This window comes from Zalophus californianus, chromosome 1, assembly GCF_009762305.2.
Source record: "Zalophus californianus isolate mZalCal1 chromosome 1, mZalCal1.pri.v2, whole genome shotgun sequence".
NCBI lineage: Eukaryota > Metazoa > Chordata > Mammalia > Carnivora > Otariidae > Zalophus > Zalophus californianus.
Window position 1 is genome coordinate 65,619,056 of NC_045595.1, and position 16,067 is coordinate 65,635,122.

Genomic DNA, 16,067 nt, shown 5'->3' on the forward strand with positions numbered 1-16,067 from the left:
AGCTAAAAAAAAAAAAAGGCCTCACAGGACAAAGCCCAGTAATGTTACCCGCGAACACTTCCCACTCAAAGGTTCCTTTTGAAGTGCCCAGAGAGGTGCCTGGGTGGCTCAGTCGGTTAAGCGTCTGCCTTCGGCTCAGGTCATGATCCCAGGGTCCTGGCATCGAGCCCCACATGGGGCTCCCTGCTCAGCAGGGAGCCTGCTTCTCCCTCTCCCTCTGTTCCTCCACCCCTGCTCGTGCACACACCGTCTCACTCTCTCTCTCAAATAAATAAAATCTTGAAAGTGCCCGGAATCCATGGAAAAGTTATACAGGATATATTTTTATAAGCTGCCATAATTAACACCCTCACTTAATCTTCCAATAGCCATGTGTGAGAAGTTTCATCCTTCTCATTGTATACAGTAACAAAAACACAGAGCCATGGGCCCAAAGTCACCCAGTGGCTCTTCTGGGCCCCACACAGGTTCTCTCTAGATGGTATGGCTAACCAATAGTCTTGGTGAAACAGCCGCAGCACAGAAATGGGGGTAGGGATGGGGATGGAGATGGTGTCACCACACATTCCAAAAGATAACTGGCTAGAGCCCTGGGTCATGCAGGTCTGTGTTAGCAGGTAGAAAGTGGGCAGACGAGCATCACAGGAATGTTGCCTGGACCCCCATTCCTGCCAGCAGAAAGCTGCCTTTCTAAAGCAGGAATGCTGACACCATGTCTCAAAGCACAGGCTATAGGGCAGAAAGTCACGTCTGGTCCAGCATGTAAAGATTAGGTCTCAGTGTGGGCGAGGAAAGGATTAAGTAGACAAGATGACATCTTGTTCCCTCAGGCTCTTTGCCTCAGCTTCCCCAGCCTCATGGGCCTCCTTGCATTCCCATGACCTGTGCCACACTCTTTCTCACCACAGGACTTTTGCACATGCTATTCCTTCTGATTGAAATGCTCTTCCACCCCTTCTCTGTCCACTTAACTTCATTCATCTTATAGGCCTTAGCTCAAGGCTCCTACTTAGAGCAGCCTTCCCTGGCCTCCCTGTCCAGGACGGGTGGTTCTAGGAGCAACAGGTCTCTCCGCCATGATATCTGTAACAGCTGGAGCTGGACACTCTTCTGAGTGCCTGTCCCGCTCACCATCACATCCCTGCAACCTAAACATGATGTTTGGCCCACAGCTCAACAGGAATTTGTTGAATGAATCAATCTCAAGTGATTGCCATTTGTATGGTGGTTCTGGAACGTTCACTGACATGCAGCCAAAAGCTCAATAAACCACCTGAGTCTTGAAGTCCTTTAGCGGAATCAAAATAAAATCAGGTGAGGAGAAGGCTTTTTATAACATTCTCATCTGTGTCTATTCCCATAAAAAAGGATTTTAGATTCAAATGTTCAAAAGGCTCTTGTAAAGGGATAAAGAATTGGAAATCCATAGGCAACACATATGGAGTAACACCAACAGTGTTCTGAAGGGAATAAAGGGAAAGGCTATCCAGTTTTCCAATTTCATATCCATACCTGCTGGCCATATTATCCCGCCCTTCCCTCCCTGCTCCTCCCCCGAAAAAGGATCTTGGTTTTACAGCAGCAGCCAAGTTTTAACAAGGATGGGCAGTGAATAAAGTTTCAGAGCTCTGTCAACCTCCAGCCGCTAAATACTACAGATTTGTGCAAACGCTTGGCAGACACGCCCAAACACACAACAGCGCGCATTCTGTTCTCTCACCCTTTAGCGCTGACTGCAAGGTGGCAACAGTCCGCCCATGCCCCTTTACCGTGTAATTCTGCAGCTTCTCCCACCCATGCATAGACATGCTGCCTATGACCCCTCCCTTCAGATCTGGGCCATGACCTGCTCTGGCCAACAGAATGTACCAGAAGCGACACAGGGCCAGCTCCGAGGCCAGGCGTCAGGGGGCCCCCTATGCTCCTCTGCTCTTTGAACGCTGCTGAGGCACCAGGTGAACGAGCCCAGGCTCACCTGCTGGAGGATGAAGTGCACGTGATTCAGGAACCCCATCACCCCCATCATCCGAGCCAAGAGCCAACCAAGCCCCAGAAGCAGACCTGCTTGTGGACTGGTTGCTGAGTTCAGACGTGGGTCACCTGGCTGAGACTACAGGAGCCACTCCGCTAAATTCGGCTGTTGGTTACCGGCCCACAGGATACCCCTCTCCCTCCCTTGCGTGATGGCAGAACCTGCCTGCCACGAAGGGCTGAAACTGCAGGATGGGACTGCTCTCCCAGACTCCCTGGCAACAGGCATGGGCATGTGACCTAGTACCGAGCAGTGAGATGTAAGGAGAAGTCTACGGGGAACTTCACGATAAAGAAAGAGACCCCCGAGAAGAAAGGCGTCCGCCCTCCAGCCCTGCTTGCGATGCTGCTGAGGGGAATGGGCTGCATGGCCTGCTGCAGTCATTGTGCTTCTGACAAGCCTCAGATGACACAAGGAGGAAATGGAATGAGACAGGGCCCATGATGAGTTTGTTGAGCTTAAGGTGTCTGTGCCTTGCAAGGGGAGACATCATCACCATTGCATCCTGGGAAACACACACGCCACGGTGCCCCACCGGAAACTGTGTGATGTGTAGGGATGCTGACCGTCGGGAGAGGGATGGGGCTCTTCACGCTGGTTTCACTATTTCCAGAGGACTGGCAGAGATAACACTGGCTGGAAGAAGACTGCTAAAGCTCACTAGGATGGCTTGTGGCCCAGAATTGGTCAACTGAGTCTAGTGATGAAGCTTAACCCCTGCTCACCAGACTCAGCTTGGCAGTCGAGTCTATGTCGGATCAAATTTGAAAAACATGAAAAACAAATGACCAGTCTGTGACTATTCTAAAATGCGGTGGGATGACAGCAAAAATGTTTAAACACAGAGCACAAGAGGGAAAGAAAGTAAGCAGAGGGGTTTGTCAGCAGGGCAGAGGTCATGACTCTCCATTTTCCTGGCAAGTCATGCCGACACTTGGCCACGGTGGAGGGTTGTCATGCTTGCCCTGGAGAAGGAGCTGGGCGGGGAGCTCTCCTCATCACAGGGTAGCCTGATGTTTCCGAAGAAGAAGCACAAGCACCACAGCCTTCGCCCTATCCTGCTGGCAAGCATGATGGTGGAAAACCTGCCTGTGAGGTCTGATGAGGTCACCAGTCACAAAGACCTCCCCCACTGGCTCCCAGCCCGGCTCCTTACCTTCCAGCACTGGTGTTTAGCATAATATTCTCCTTGTGCGATCCACTCCTCAGGCGTTGAGGTCTTAACAAACATACTGTCATCAAAGTCTAAAATGAAAAAAAAGTGGGTTTGCTACTCTGGGCGTCCATCCCCTTAAACTTGTCCTTATGGGCTGAAGTCTGCCCCCTTCCCCCACCGCAAAAATGCATATGTTGAAGCCCTAAACCTCAATGCCTCAGAATGTGGACTATATTTGGAGGCAGGGTCTTTAAAGTTGTGATGAAATTATAACAAAGCCGTTCAGGTGAATCCTAGTCCATTCTATGTCCTTACAAGAAAAGGAGATTAACACACACAGAAAGGAACACCAGGGGCTCACATGGAGAAGAAGCCATCTACAAGCCAAGGAGAGGGGCCTCAGAAGAAACCAAACCTGCTGACACCTTGATCTTGGACATCTTGCCTCCAGTACTGTAAGACAATACGGTTTGTGGCGCTTTATTACAGCTGCCCGGGCAAACGAATACACCTGTGCTGTCTTTCCAGGATTCATTTTAAGATGGGTTTTAGCTTACCAAGCCAGGTTGTTGTGTGTTTTGGAAGGAGGAGGCAGAGGGAAGAAAAGATGTTGCCCAGTTTTCAGTCTTCAGTCTACCTTCCTCTCCTACGGCGATGGATTAGAAGACAGAATATTCTAATTCCTCCTTGAAAATCCAAAGCCATGTGGCTCTTGGCAAACTCCCACACAGGGGACAAGGTGACAGGGTTTTACAGTATTTTCAAACGTGCAGACTTTGCCCTCAGAGTAAGCAATGTGACACGTCCCCATCGGTGGACATGGACTATCACAACCACCCGCTGTCAGGCCCTTCTGTTGTCACACTAGCCTGCTGGCGACCAGATCAGCCACCCCTCCTGCAGCCCCCCGAGCATCAACAGCCGTAGGCAACCCCTCTCTGCAGGTTCTGAGCCTCAGCTGCAAGAAGTATGTGGAAGACTGATGACCAACACAAGGTTGAGAGCCAAATCTGGGCCGAAGGGGTCCAGGATGCCCCGGCCCATGGATAGCAACGGGGGACAGCCAGGCAGACATGCCAGCTTCCTTTAGAAGGCACAAACTCCCTCTCGTTGGCCCTCTGCCATGCCCTGCAGTGCCGTGTGCAAAGATGACTTTGCAGCGTCTTGTCCTGACTCCGTGCGTGCTATCCGTGCTCCGGTGACATTTCATCCTCACAGGGAGCTCCCCGGTAGCTCCACCTAGGGCAGGCAAATGCTGCCAGCACGATGATAAAGACACCCAAATTACACAGTCAGTCCGCTCATCCCCAGCTCCCCCTGCACAGCGGGAACAGATGTTCTCACCGAGAACAGATGTACCACCGAGCAGAGAGCCCATGCACGTTACCATGTGCAACTTACAACACACTTAAGAATGTCCTTTTTCGTGTATTCTTAACGCTATCAAGACAGAAAATAAATTGTGATCTTGTTTCATTCGGAATCTTTAAATGAAAGAAAACTGCCTATCTTGATGATCTCTTATAACAGGTGCCAGAATCTACTCTGGGAATGAAAGGAATAGGCGCCACGAGGGAGATTAAGAATGACCACAGCAGGCCAGCCTGCCCCCTCCCTTTTCGTTGAAAAAGTGAAGGCCCAGGGTGAGAAAGTGGGTCTGGACAAGGTCATGTGGCTGCACAGGTAGAAAGTTTTGATGAGAAGCTAGGGTTTTTTCATTCCAAGACTTCAACTTTCCCCATAACACCCAACAGCCAGGGCCCAGAAACAGAACAGCTAACGCTGGTCCCCAACTGAGCCATTGGCTGCCACCAGAAATAGTCTCCATAAAACTGGCCAGAAAATGCTCAGGAAAGCAGCTGAGCCCTGCATTTTCCCCCATCCGTAGAGAAATTAACTGTGGCCTGGAGGAGCCGACTCAATGGCTAACCCATACGAAGGACAACAATTTTCTCCTTCATGAAGGGCTGATGACTTCTCCTGCGAGTTATCCTATCAGGAGATCTGCACTCCATTTTTTTAATTAGCCAGTAAGTGATCAAAACAATACACAATATTGGTTTGGCTTTTTAAGCACTGCAAACAGCACAGAAGGGGAAAAGTGAAAGGTGTCCCTTTCTCCTCAACAAGTCGCACAAGTCCTAGGACCAGAGAAGCCCCCAAGAACAGTTTCTCACTGGTGGACACTTGGGTCGTTTCGTTTCTTATAATTACAAATGGGGCTGTGAGGAACACTCTTGTGCATGTATCTTTGAGATTTTATTACAAGAACATCTCTAGGATAGGTTCCTGGAACAGGAATTGCTGGGTCACTTTTAACCCAGCACATTTTTTATTTTGATAGATATTGCCAGTCAGCTGTCCAAAGACCATAGCAATTTGTGTTCCCTCAACAAAGCCTATTTCTTCTCAACCTCGCCCAGGACCCTCACTTTTTTTTTTTTTTAAGGAGGCTCCACACACAACATGGGGCTTGAACTCATGACCCTGAGATCAAGAGTCAGACGCACTACTGACTGAGCCAGCCAGGGCCCCGCCATGACCCTCACTTTTAAAGGACCAATAATAAATCTTCCCTGAAGGTATTAACCTCCCCCCATCCCATTACAACCACACTTTCCCACACACCTTAGCAGTAAATACGAACTCTCATTTCTCAGAAGAATGTGGAAAGGAAAGAAAGTGCTTTCCAAAATCTAAATCCTTTATACCTGACCATAAGAAGAAGTTGAGAGTAACGTTCTGTTTTGTTTTGTTTTGGGGGGAATTATTATTTAAATGAGAGTAACATGTTTTGTTTTGTATCCAACAGCCAGAATATCTTAATGAGATCTTACCTTTATTTTCGTCTGTCTTCACAACTTGGACAAACCTTCTTCTCATGAAATATCTGAAAGCAGGAGCCCGCTTCTCTGGGGTTTCATCAAAGATCCAGAGGTTCACCCGGGCCCGTGTAATGGCAGTATATAGTTGCTTCAGCTCTCCATTGAGGAGCTAAATTGAGGACAAAAACGGAGAACTTTTTGTCTAGAGCTTCAACGTGATACACTTCAATTTGTTGAAATACAAAAACAAATTTCAGTATAGCAGAAGCGTGAGCAGGACAGGAGGCTCACTGTGGCCTCAGCACAGATAAGTGAAGCTGTAGCAAGGGAGAAACATTAGCACAGGCCTGCCCTTATCGGCTGTAATTTTATATTTTGAAATAATCATAGGTTCATAGGAAGGCACGAAGATAGTAACAGAGAGGTCCCATGTACATTTCACTCAATTTATCCCAACGGCTACATCTTACACAGGTACTATACCTTATTTTTACAAATTAAGCCAGTCCTACACTTCTATGACCACTATCATTAGTACAAAATTACTCATGACCTATGCCATGATTGAGGGCCGCAGATATAAGGGGGTTATGACTTGAACACAGGGAGGGCCTACTTGATTAAATAATGCACAGTTCCAAACAAGAGTGGATTTGTGGCTACCTAGAGGTTTGCATAGCTTGGCAGTGATTTAACTTTTATTTCTTTTTTTTTTTAAGATTTTATTTATTTATTTGAAAGAGAGAGACACAGCAAGAGAGGGAACGCAAGCAGGGGGAATGGGAGAAGGAGAAGCAGGCTTCCCACCAAGCAGAGAGCCCGATGCGGGGCTCGATCCCAGCACCCCAGGATCACGACCTGAGCCGAAGGCAAACGCTTAACAACTGAGCCACCCAGGCACCCCTTAACTTTTATTTCTGAAGAGCTTTCTAGGCATTTACTGAAATAACCTGATAATTGCTATTCTGTTTGTTTTATACTTTGTACAAGACATAAAACTAGGGCGGTAGTTTCTCCCCAAAGTTTTTCATTTTACTCGTTCAATTTTCACTCTCCCGAGGCTCCATCAACCTCCCTCAGTCAAGAACTCTGCAGAACTGCTCAGCTTTAGCCTCCTTCTCAGTGAGGCAGCTGCGATGTGAAGGGAAAAGGAAGCTGGGTCCCTTCACGGCGTAGTGGAGAAAAATTTGCCACCCCAAAATGTGTACTTCCATCTCTTTGGCATGTGGATTATTTTAGGCTGATTATTTTTACTTTTTTTTTTAAGATTTTACTTATTTATTCATGAGAGACAGAGGGAGAGAGAGAGAGAGAAAAGCAGAGGGAGAAGCAGGCTCCCAAGGAGCAGGGAACCCAATGCGGGACTCTATTCCAGGACCCTGGGATCATGACCTGAGCCGAAGGCAAACACTTAACCATCTGAGCCACCCAGGCGCCCTAGGCAGATTATTTTTAAGAAACAAAAGGTTCACAAAGAACCTTTGACCTTCCCCCTGACTTCCTAAAAGAATTTAGACAGAGAACCTGCTCCAGGAAGGGAGCAATCACCATAGATAACTGTAGTATATATGAACTAGGGGTGCTAAACAGGGAGCTCCATAGCAAAGCCTGTTTGTGTGAACTCCTCTGTGTCCCATTGATCTGGATGGCCCAACAAACATCTGCTTACCAAACATTCACGTTTTTCATATTCTTGTGAATTGCTTTCTTTCCCTTTGAAGTTCTAGAACCCTACACCTTTCTCCTTGGGACAGATACACCTCATTTTGCCTACTTTTGGAATCTCATGTTTATGTTGATTCCCTGTACATACATAACTAAATTTTATTTTCTTAACATTTTTTTAAAGATTTTATGTATGTATTTGAGAGAGAGAGTACGAGCGAGAGAGCAGAAACAGTGGGTGCAGCAGAGGGACAGAGAGAAGCAGACTCCCTGCCAAGCAGGGAGCTAGATGCAGGGCTTGATCCCAAGATCCTGGGATCATAACCTGAGCCAAAGGCAGAGGCTTCACCAACTCAGCCAACCAGGTGCCCCTAAATTTTATTTTCTTCTGTTAATCTGTTTCATGTCAATTTAATTTTTAGACCAGCTAGAGGAATCTTAAAAGGCAGAGAAACATTTTTTCCTCCCCAACAATAGTCAGGCCTGGTATACAAGTATCCATGAATTATTGTCCTGGACTTCACGTCTGAGTTCCCTGTCAGCAACTTCAAAATTTCTGAAGAGAGCTGAATTCCAGAGGTGACTAGAAGGTACAACCCTCCCCCTTTCACTTTCAGACAGTGCCCCACCCATCAAGCCCCACTCTCTGCTGAGAAAAGAGAGTCTGCCAACACTGAGATCCCTGCCATGCCCACTCCCATCCTCCACTCCCCAGTGCTGATGCACAAGAAAACCAGTCAAGTACCGGGCTCTATTTTTAACCTCATCTTCTCATTCAAACCTTGTTTACTGCCCTCCCCGTGTCAAATAAGCATGTGGACAAATGGCAGAAAATCACCTTGTACATTTCTGGATTCACCATGAGAGACCGACCCTGGGAGGAGCTGGGTTTCTCCAGGGGCACTTCAATCAGTGGTTGGTTTTCCTCTCTGGAGTCAGATGATGAAGACGTAAATGAAGAAATGATCTTCCATTCCTTGTAAGCCTGAACAACAATGACAAATTAAAAACCAACAGAATATACCCTTGAACTGTACACACAGCCTCATGATGAATTAAACCCCCTTTTCCTAGCTTGGGGCCCTCAGCCCAGCTGCAAGGAGGGGGCTATCCTATGGCCTCAGTTGGGGGGACCTCAGGTGGCACAGGCAGGGAAAGGGGAAGCTACCATGAAAACTCCCCCAGACACTTGGCCAAGATGGCCGAGAAGCCAGACACACATACCCACTTCCAAGAGGAATGCTAAGCATCCAGGAAGTTTCTTGCTTAAAGAATTTCCACAAGCAGTATGGAGGGAGGAACCCAGTGTCCTTCAGCCCTTTTCACAATGTGTGAGAGATGCCACTTAGTGTCAGCTGTTAAGACATATATGACAAAATTCTCTAACTAAATTATTCACCTAAGGATGGAACAAAATTCAGGAGCTGTGAAGTAAAGTGTGCACAGGACACTGAGATCAGACAACACATCTGTATCTCAGTTTTTTCACTCATTAGCTACGTGACCTCAGAAAAATTGTTTATTTCCTCCATGTCTCCTTTTCCTGCTCTGTAAAATGGGGATGACAGAACTACCCAAGTTTATTGGGAAATAAAAGGAGATAATCAATGTCGAGTGTCTAACACAATGCTTGACAAATAGTTGAGATTTTAGCCATGTGTCCCTTTATCCAAACTCAAACCACAAAACCATAGTGACTATATAGATCAGAAGTTGGCCAGTTTTTTTCTCTGAAGGGTCAGAGGATAAAAATTTCAGGTTTTGTGGGCCATGTGACCTCTCTCACAACCACTCAAGTCTGTTATTGTGATGCAAAAGCAGCCATTGTCAATTATGTAGATGAATGGGCTTGTGTGTTCCAATAAAACGTTATTTTTCAACACTAAAACTGAATATAATTTTCATGTGTCATGTAACATTATTTTCCTTTGATTTTTTTAACCATTTTTAAAAATGTAAAAACCACTGTTAGCCCACGGGCCATACAAAAGTAGACAGTGGGCTGGATTTGGCCCTGGGGACCATGGTCGACAGACCCTGGTAAAGCTAAAGTGCCCAGAATACATGCAGTATTTAGAGGGCAGAATTCCTATGACATTTCAGATTTCATACTTTACTGAATCTTGTGAGTAGCTAGTTAACTCCCCTCAGCCTTTACTTTTCCATGTATAAAATGGTGCTCCTTGCCACCTATGTATTTTCTCAAGAATAATGAAAACATGGAGTGGATACAGTTCACGACCTTCTTTAAGTCACCCCATAACTTAAACTAATAAGTATCAGGTTAAATGCTTTAAGCAGTCTAATTTATTTAATATTAATCAAATTATTATTACATTAAAATTATTTTGATATTAAAAAATAAACACTGTCTATTAAGTAAGGATGGTTATGCACTAACCAATTATGGAATTAATCACCATATTCTGAAAAGAGATGTGAATTATGTAATCATTGAAGTAGTTGGGAGTTAAAAAAAAAAAAGCCTCAGGACACATTTATGACTGTCCTCTTTGTAGAGCCATTCACACTCTGAATTGCTGGCCAAGGAAGGCAGGCAAAAGACACAAGCGTTTTGACATTTGTGAGGCTCTCCTGGCAGACAGCGTGAGGTGCAGACCAGCCGATCTTGGAAGGGCTAGTGAAGCACAACATATTTTAAAACTGCTGAATGAGAAGGAGAAGCCGCTCGTATGGTGCAGGACTAACCTGTTTCCAGGAATAAAACATACTTTACTTTCAAGATCGAGCCTCTGAGGAGTACGTGTATTTGTGGCAAGAATACAGGCCTACAGCACCTCTGACAATAAAAGAAGCAGCATGTAAGTCTTCCAGCTTCTTCTATTGGGACTGATCATTGTGAAGGTCACCTTGGTGGGGCCTGTTCTCTAAGTGAAAACCATAAAAGCTGTGGTTTTCAAAGTCCCTCCTGTCCTATTCACACAGGAGGATGAAGGAAAGGACTCCCCCGGGAGTCCTTACATTGGGGCTGAGTGTAAATGCCAAGCACCCTTCTAAGTCCCCACAGGAGGAGAGTTTGGGGGTGACTGGGAGAAAGACTGCTGCTCCCCGAAATGAGGCCAAATCCTAGAAGAGAAGGATTTGGCGTAACCATTCCTTGGTCCCTTCCCCATCTCAGAAGATGGCCCTGGCAACTATGTGGTTGAACAGGGAGCAACAAATCCTCTAAAGAGAAGAATCGCACACCAGGACAATAACACCCCCCACACACACACATGCACAAAGAGTGTGTTTGCCAGAAACATAAACCAGGGGTGGAAGAAGAGGCCAGGGGTGGAGAGAGGAGCTCTCCACTGTCCCGCGTGTCAAATACAATTACTATGCAGCAGCCTGCAGCCAGTCACCCCGAAGGAAACCCCACATGAGGAGCCAGGTGATTGAAGACTTAGGTGATCCCTGTCTTTCCTCTGCTTTGATTAGAGCATTTCCTCTCATTTAGAAATGAGATGTTTTTTGGTCTTAACTCTGTCGATGATAAATGGAGGGTGTGCTTTGTGCCGGGGGAATGCATAATGACATTCCTCAGGAACTGAGAAGGTGCACCACATCTGGAGTCTTTTTAGAAGTGTTATTGTGCACATGGGATGAAGTGGATGTTACCAAAAAATTCCATTTGTGATTATTTTAATTTTATGCAACAAACTGAGCCATTGGTTGGGAGCACAGGGTCAAGACATCTGGGCCTTCGCCATTTCCAGGATCAGGGTGAGACAGAATAACTGGATTTTTCTTTCGCAAACAGAAGTGACCACAAGTTACAGATCCATAAGTCCAGAGCTCCTTGGGCTTCTTACTGGCACAAGCATACAACTGGCAGTTAATAAAGGACAGGAACAACAAAGTCTTACCCCTTCCTCTTTCAGCACAGCCTCGGTCCAACCATGACCAATGGATGTATTATGAGAAAAAAGAGTTAGTTCTCAGAGATTAAAAATGGTTCCAGGGTTAATGAGAGTGCATCTGATTTCATTAACAAAAGTCAATAGAAAAGGAATGCACTTAAGGTATGGCAATGATATACTCATCGTGGAAGGTTCTGGAAGCCAATTTGCATGCGGGGCTTTAAAAGGAAAGGAGTACAGAGGAAAGATTGCAAAACTGAGAACTCAAAGCATCTGAGTTGGTCTCCAGGCTCTGGCACCTACACCGTGACTATGGGCAATTTACTTAATTTCCATGACCCTCAGCTTTATCTGTAGAATGAGGGTAATGAGAAGACATACAACCTCAGAGGGTTAGTGGAGGATGAAGGGAAACAAAGCATTGAAAAAGGGCTTTATAAACCGCGAAGTACCCATAGCAATAGTAGTCAGAGCTATCATCAAGGCAATCCTATTTTTTAAAAGATCAGGAAAAAAAAAATCAGGACTCCATTTAAAACAGTCAGTTCTGGGGCAGATTTAAGGTGTCAAAGCTAACAGTACAACAGCCCCTTCAAGCATGCACGATGTGCAGTGGGAAGTCTGCAACAGGGACCAGGACACAGCCAGCTACGTGCCCAGAGCAGAGCCCCCAGCACAGTCAGCAGCCAGCCTGAGCACCCACCGAAAGACAGTGGTGAAAAAGAAATCAGTGGCTCGAGTTGGTGACTCTACCCATAATGTACTGAGCTCGGCAAGAAAGACCATCCCAAGCTCTTGGACTCGGGAGCCAAGTCAAAGCGGTGGGCTGGCACGGAGGTCCTGCGGGTCGATCCAGAGACTCTCTCACTGCCATGGTCTGCATGGGCCACAAGCAGTGGGGAAGCCATGCCAGAAGGGAGCTCCCAGGCAGGGCAGCTCTCCTCAACCCCCACATTACCTGATCCAGTGGCCAGGAACCAGGCTTCATTTGTCTTCCCGGAGTTTTCTCTTTCTATGAACTGAACTTGCCCAGTTCTGTCCTCATAGGGTGGACACTGCTAACCTTGCCTTCATTTGTAAGGCTCTCCTTAGAGCTCACTCCAACTGGAGCATCCTTGGGAGTCAAGGATAACAGAGCTAGTGAACACTGGAAGCTGGCACTCGGGTACCAGGCATTCAGAAGAAAGAGAGAGCAGGGCAGGGCACGGGAGAACCAGCCCATGACATACTGGGAAACCACGCACAGCCACTGACAAAACCCATATCCAAGCACACAAAGCCCACACTGAATGGATGATGCTCCAGAACAGAAAGAGGTACCTGTGAGAAACTCACTTCTACTCAGCTCCACGTTCTCTTTCCCAGAGAGGAAGTGTAGCTCATACATATATATATGCATGCACAGCGTGAAAAGCATTTGGCATAACATACCTCAGAGTCAGTAAAAAAGTTGTAAAGGAGGACATCATCAAATTCTAAACCTTTCGCTTCATACACGGTTAGCACAAGGGCTAACCCCAGCTCTTCCGGAATTTTCTCCTTTGCCATTTCATTAGCTACAAGGATTACCTGGGGGAGAAGGAAAGAAGAAGGAGATAGGAAAGAGAAAACATCAAATTCTACAAAAAGGGATCTTGCAAAGCTCAGTCCATTTCTGTGGGAGGCAGGTAACATCTTTAAAAAGAAGTGGCCTGCCTGGATTTGGTAAACCAGGCTAGCTGAAATATTAACAATTGCTCCCTCACCCAGATCTGAAATTGACCCATTCTGGCAGAGGAGCTATTGCACTCTATGCTGTGGAATAATTCGTTCTCCCAAACCTTTTTCCAACTGCAAACTGCCTTTGATGTCACAACATGAAATCCCAAAAAGCTCACCTGGTGGGCTCCGAATTCAATAGGCTGGGTTTTCCTTTTGTTCCCTCGTAGCAAAATTGCCAAGTCGCTCACACTACAAGACTCCAAGACAGTTGGTTTGGGACCATCAAAGAGGCCAGAATCCCTGGGGAGGCGATCAAAAGATTCCGGGAAATAGAACTGAAGTAAATCCACTACCCCAGATGCCAGATTGAGGATCCCTGAGGTAGAACAGAAAACACATGTCAGATATGGAGCAACACGACAATAACATGGCTGTGGGTTTCTTTGTTTTTGTTTTTGTTTTTTGTGCTTTTGTGCTTTGTTTGGTTTTTTAATTTGGGCTTTGGCTTTTTTTCTTGAGAAGCAATATTGGTCCTGATAGTATGGATAATTGCAAGTCAGCTTCTAGTTCCCATTAGATTATCACTCTGCCCCTGCGTGATATTACTCCCAGTACAGGGGACGAAGGCAGAGATGCGTTGATAAGAAGGTTCTGTTGGCTCTCGTTCCTGACCTATACTCATATTAGAAAAAATTACCTCATAAAGAAAAATCAAGACAGAAATATAAACAATTAGAGCTGTTAGAAAGCTAATATAAGCAGCTGGCATGGATGGTAAGGGAACAAAAATTATTCGGACCCTCTCATTGGAGCTTGGAGCCGTAGAGACGTTGTCATGGTAACAGCAGGGCTGAATGTTAGGTAGGGGCAGCAACCAAGGCCTCCATCACCTCCCCATCAGGTTTATACCCAGCCAAGAGGACTATCCTAAGAAAAAAGGTAGAACTGGAGAAAGGATTTTGTGAAGAGCTTTCTCCCTGGGTCCCCTTGCTTATCTAAGCTCTGAGTAACGTTGCCAGTCATGATGAATGAACACTACCACAAGACAGGCACCTTTATAAAAATATCCCATTTAATCATTAAGACTGCCCAGTGACATAGACCAGACAATCCCACCCTTACAAGCAAAGACTCCAAGGTCTAAGAAGTTAGTAAAACCTCCACGTGACAGGATTTGAAGCTGAACTGAACACAGATCATCCTGGGTCTTCTCCATGGTTCACTTTGTGCCATGTGCCCTCTGCCTGATAGCAGGTAGAATACCGTGTTCTTGGTAGAACACCATGAAATAGGCATACATGTCCCCACTGCTATTACCAAATAATAAGGAGAAACTTTACTTCCCAGTAGTAATATTATTAGATGCATACAGTCGGGAGCACAAGTGGAAACTGCCAAATCTAAGCAAATCAGCTGCTACTGGGGTTCCCTCCTCTTTAAAAGCTAGCAAAGGCCAGAGATGTACATTAATGGGAGAATTAGAAAAGGGCACAGAAGTTTTGAATGCAGTGACAAATGGGAATCCACTGAAATGCCCTTCTAGAGAAACAAGATAAATAATTTTTAAATGAGCCTACCCAAAGAATAAAAGATGGTTCCACCATAAAAAGGAATGAAACTCTGACACATCCTACACCATGGAGGAACCTTGAAAACATTATGCTAATAACTTAGCCAGACACAAAAGGCCACATATTGTATGATTCCTCTTCCATGAAATGTCCAGAATAGGCAAATCCATAGAGACAGAAAGTAGATTGGTGATTCCCAGAGGGGAGGGGGGGAGGGGGGATGAGGAGTGACTGCTAATGGTATAGGGTTTCTTTTTGGGGTGATGAAAATGTTCTGGAATTAGATAGTGGTAATGGCCGCACAGCCTTGTGGGTAAATTAAAACCACTAAACTGAGGGGTGAATGTTATGGTATGTGAATCTCAATTAAAAAAAAAACATAAGGGAAAATATTCACTAAACGGAGTATATATCCACTACATGATCAATAATTACAGTGTGTGTGACACACACATTTAATGTCTATAAAGAAAAAAGATCAAAAGGAAATGAAACAAAATGTTTGCAGTGAGTGGCCTTACAGGTTGCTTGTAATTTTTTTTTAACATTTTAGGTGTTTTATAAAGTCCTTAAAATCTAGTACATATGATTTGGGCTTTTTCTGCCTCTATACACAGAAACATATACACAGTCTTCCCTCCATTCCAAGATGGGGTTTATGTAGTCATTGTCCTAACAGGTTACTTAGCAAAAACATCAAAATCGCTCCCAGGAACAGCGCCTCTGCCATGCTCTGTTTTGCCAATCAGAAAGGTTGTTGGCCCCAGACCAGTGGCACTGAACCAGAGGGTCAATCAGAATGAGGGGCTCATTCAACCACTCATGCCAGATCCTTCTACTGGGTGGGTCCAACCACAGAAAACTGGAGCCACTTCCTGAGGACAGAAAGAGTGAGTTCTGTGCAGCACACAGTGCCAAGCAGAGGAGGAACTCAGTAAACGTCTCCCTGAACAGAGGCGTGAGGGCCAGGGCTCCATTTCCTATTAAGAGACTAAATTACTACACAATCTGAGTCCCAGGTTATAAGACCACGGAAGAACAAAGTGTTGAACTGCCCAGACCCAGCCAGCTCCTGTGATTTTTTTTTCAAATGCGACCTCAGGGAGGACTTCCAGAGCCCTGGTAAGCTGGGCTGAGTTTGTGTGGTGCAGCTGCACTCTAGGAGGCCACCTGCCTTCTAATAACCTTCTGACTTCTTGGCTAAACAAATCAGAATTTTAATCTCATTTTACAATGTGTGTGTGTGTGTGGTAT

The 16,067-nt window shown here is 45.8% G+C and overlaps 1 protein-coding gene across 5 annotated transcripts in view; it reads right to left on the reverse strand.

The window, feature by feature from the left end:
* The window catches only part of TRANK1 (tetratricopeptide repeat and ankyrin repeat containing 1), a 100,303-nt gene that overhangs the window by 15,287 nt on the left and 68,949 nt on the right, over positions 1–16,067 (reverse strand). For all 5 annotated transcript variants that reach the window (XM_035726657.1, XM_027582772.2, XM_027582775.2 and 2 more), the window contains 5 exons: positions 13,419–13,618; positions 12,973–13,110; positions 8,517–8,663; positions 6,026–6,182; positions 3,189–3,277 (listed from right to left, as the gene is read on the reverse strand). In XM_035726657.1, the coding sequence (XP_035582550.1) occupies positions 3,189–3,277; positions 6,026–6,182; positions 8,517–8,663; positions 12,973–13,110; positions 13,419–13,618 (731 nt within the window). The remainder of the gene's footprint in view (positions 1–3,188; positions 3,278–6,025; positions 6,183–8,516; positions 8,664–12,972; positions 13,111–13,418; positions 13,619–16,067) is intronic.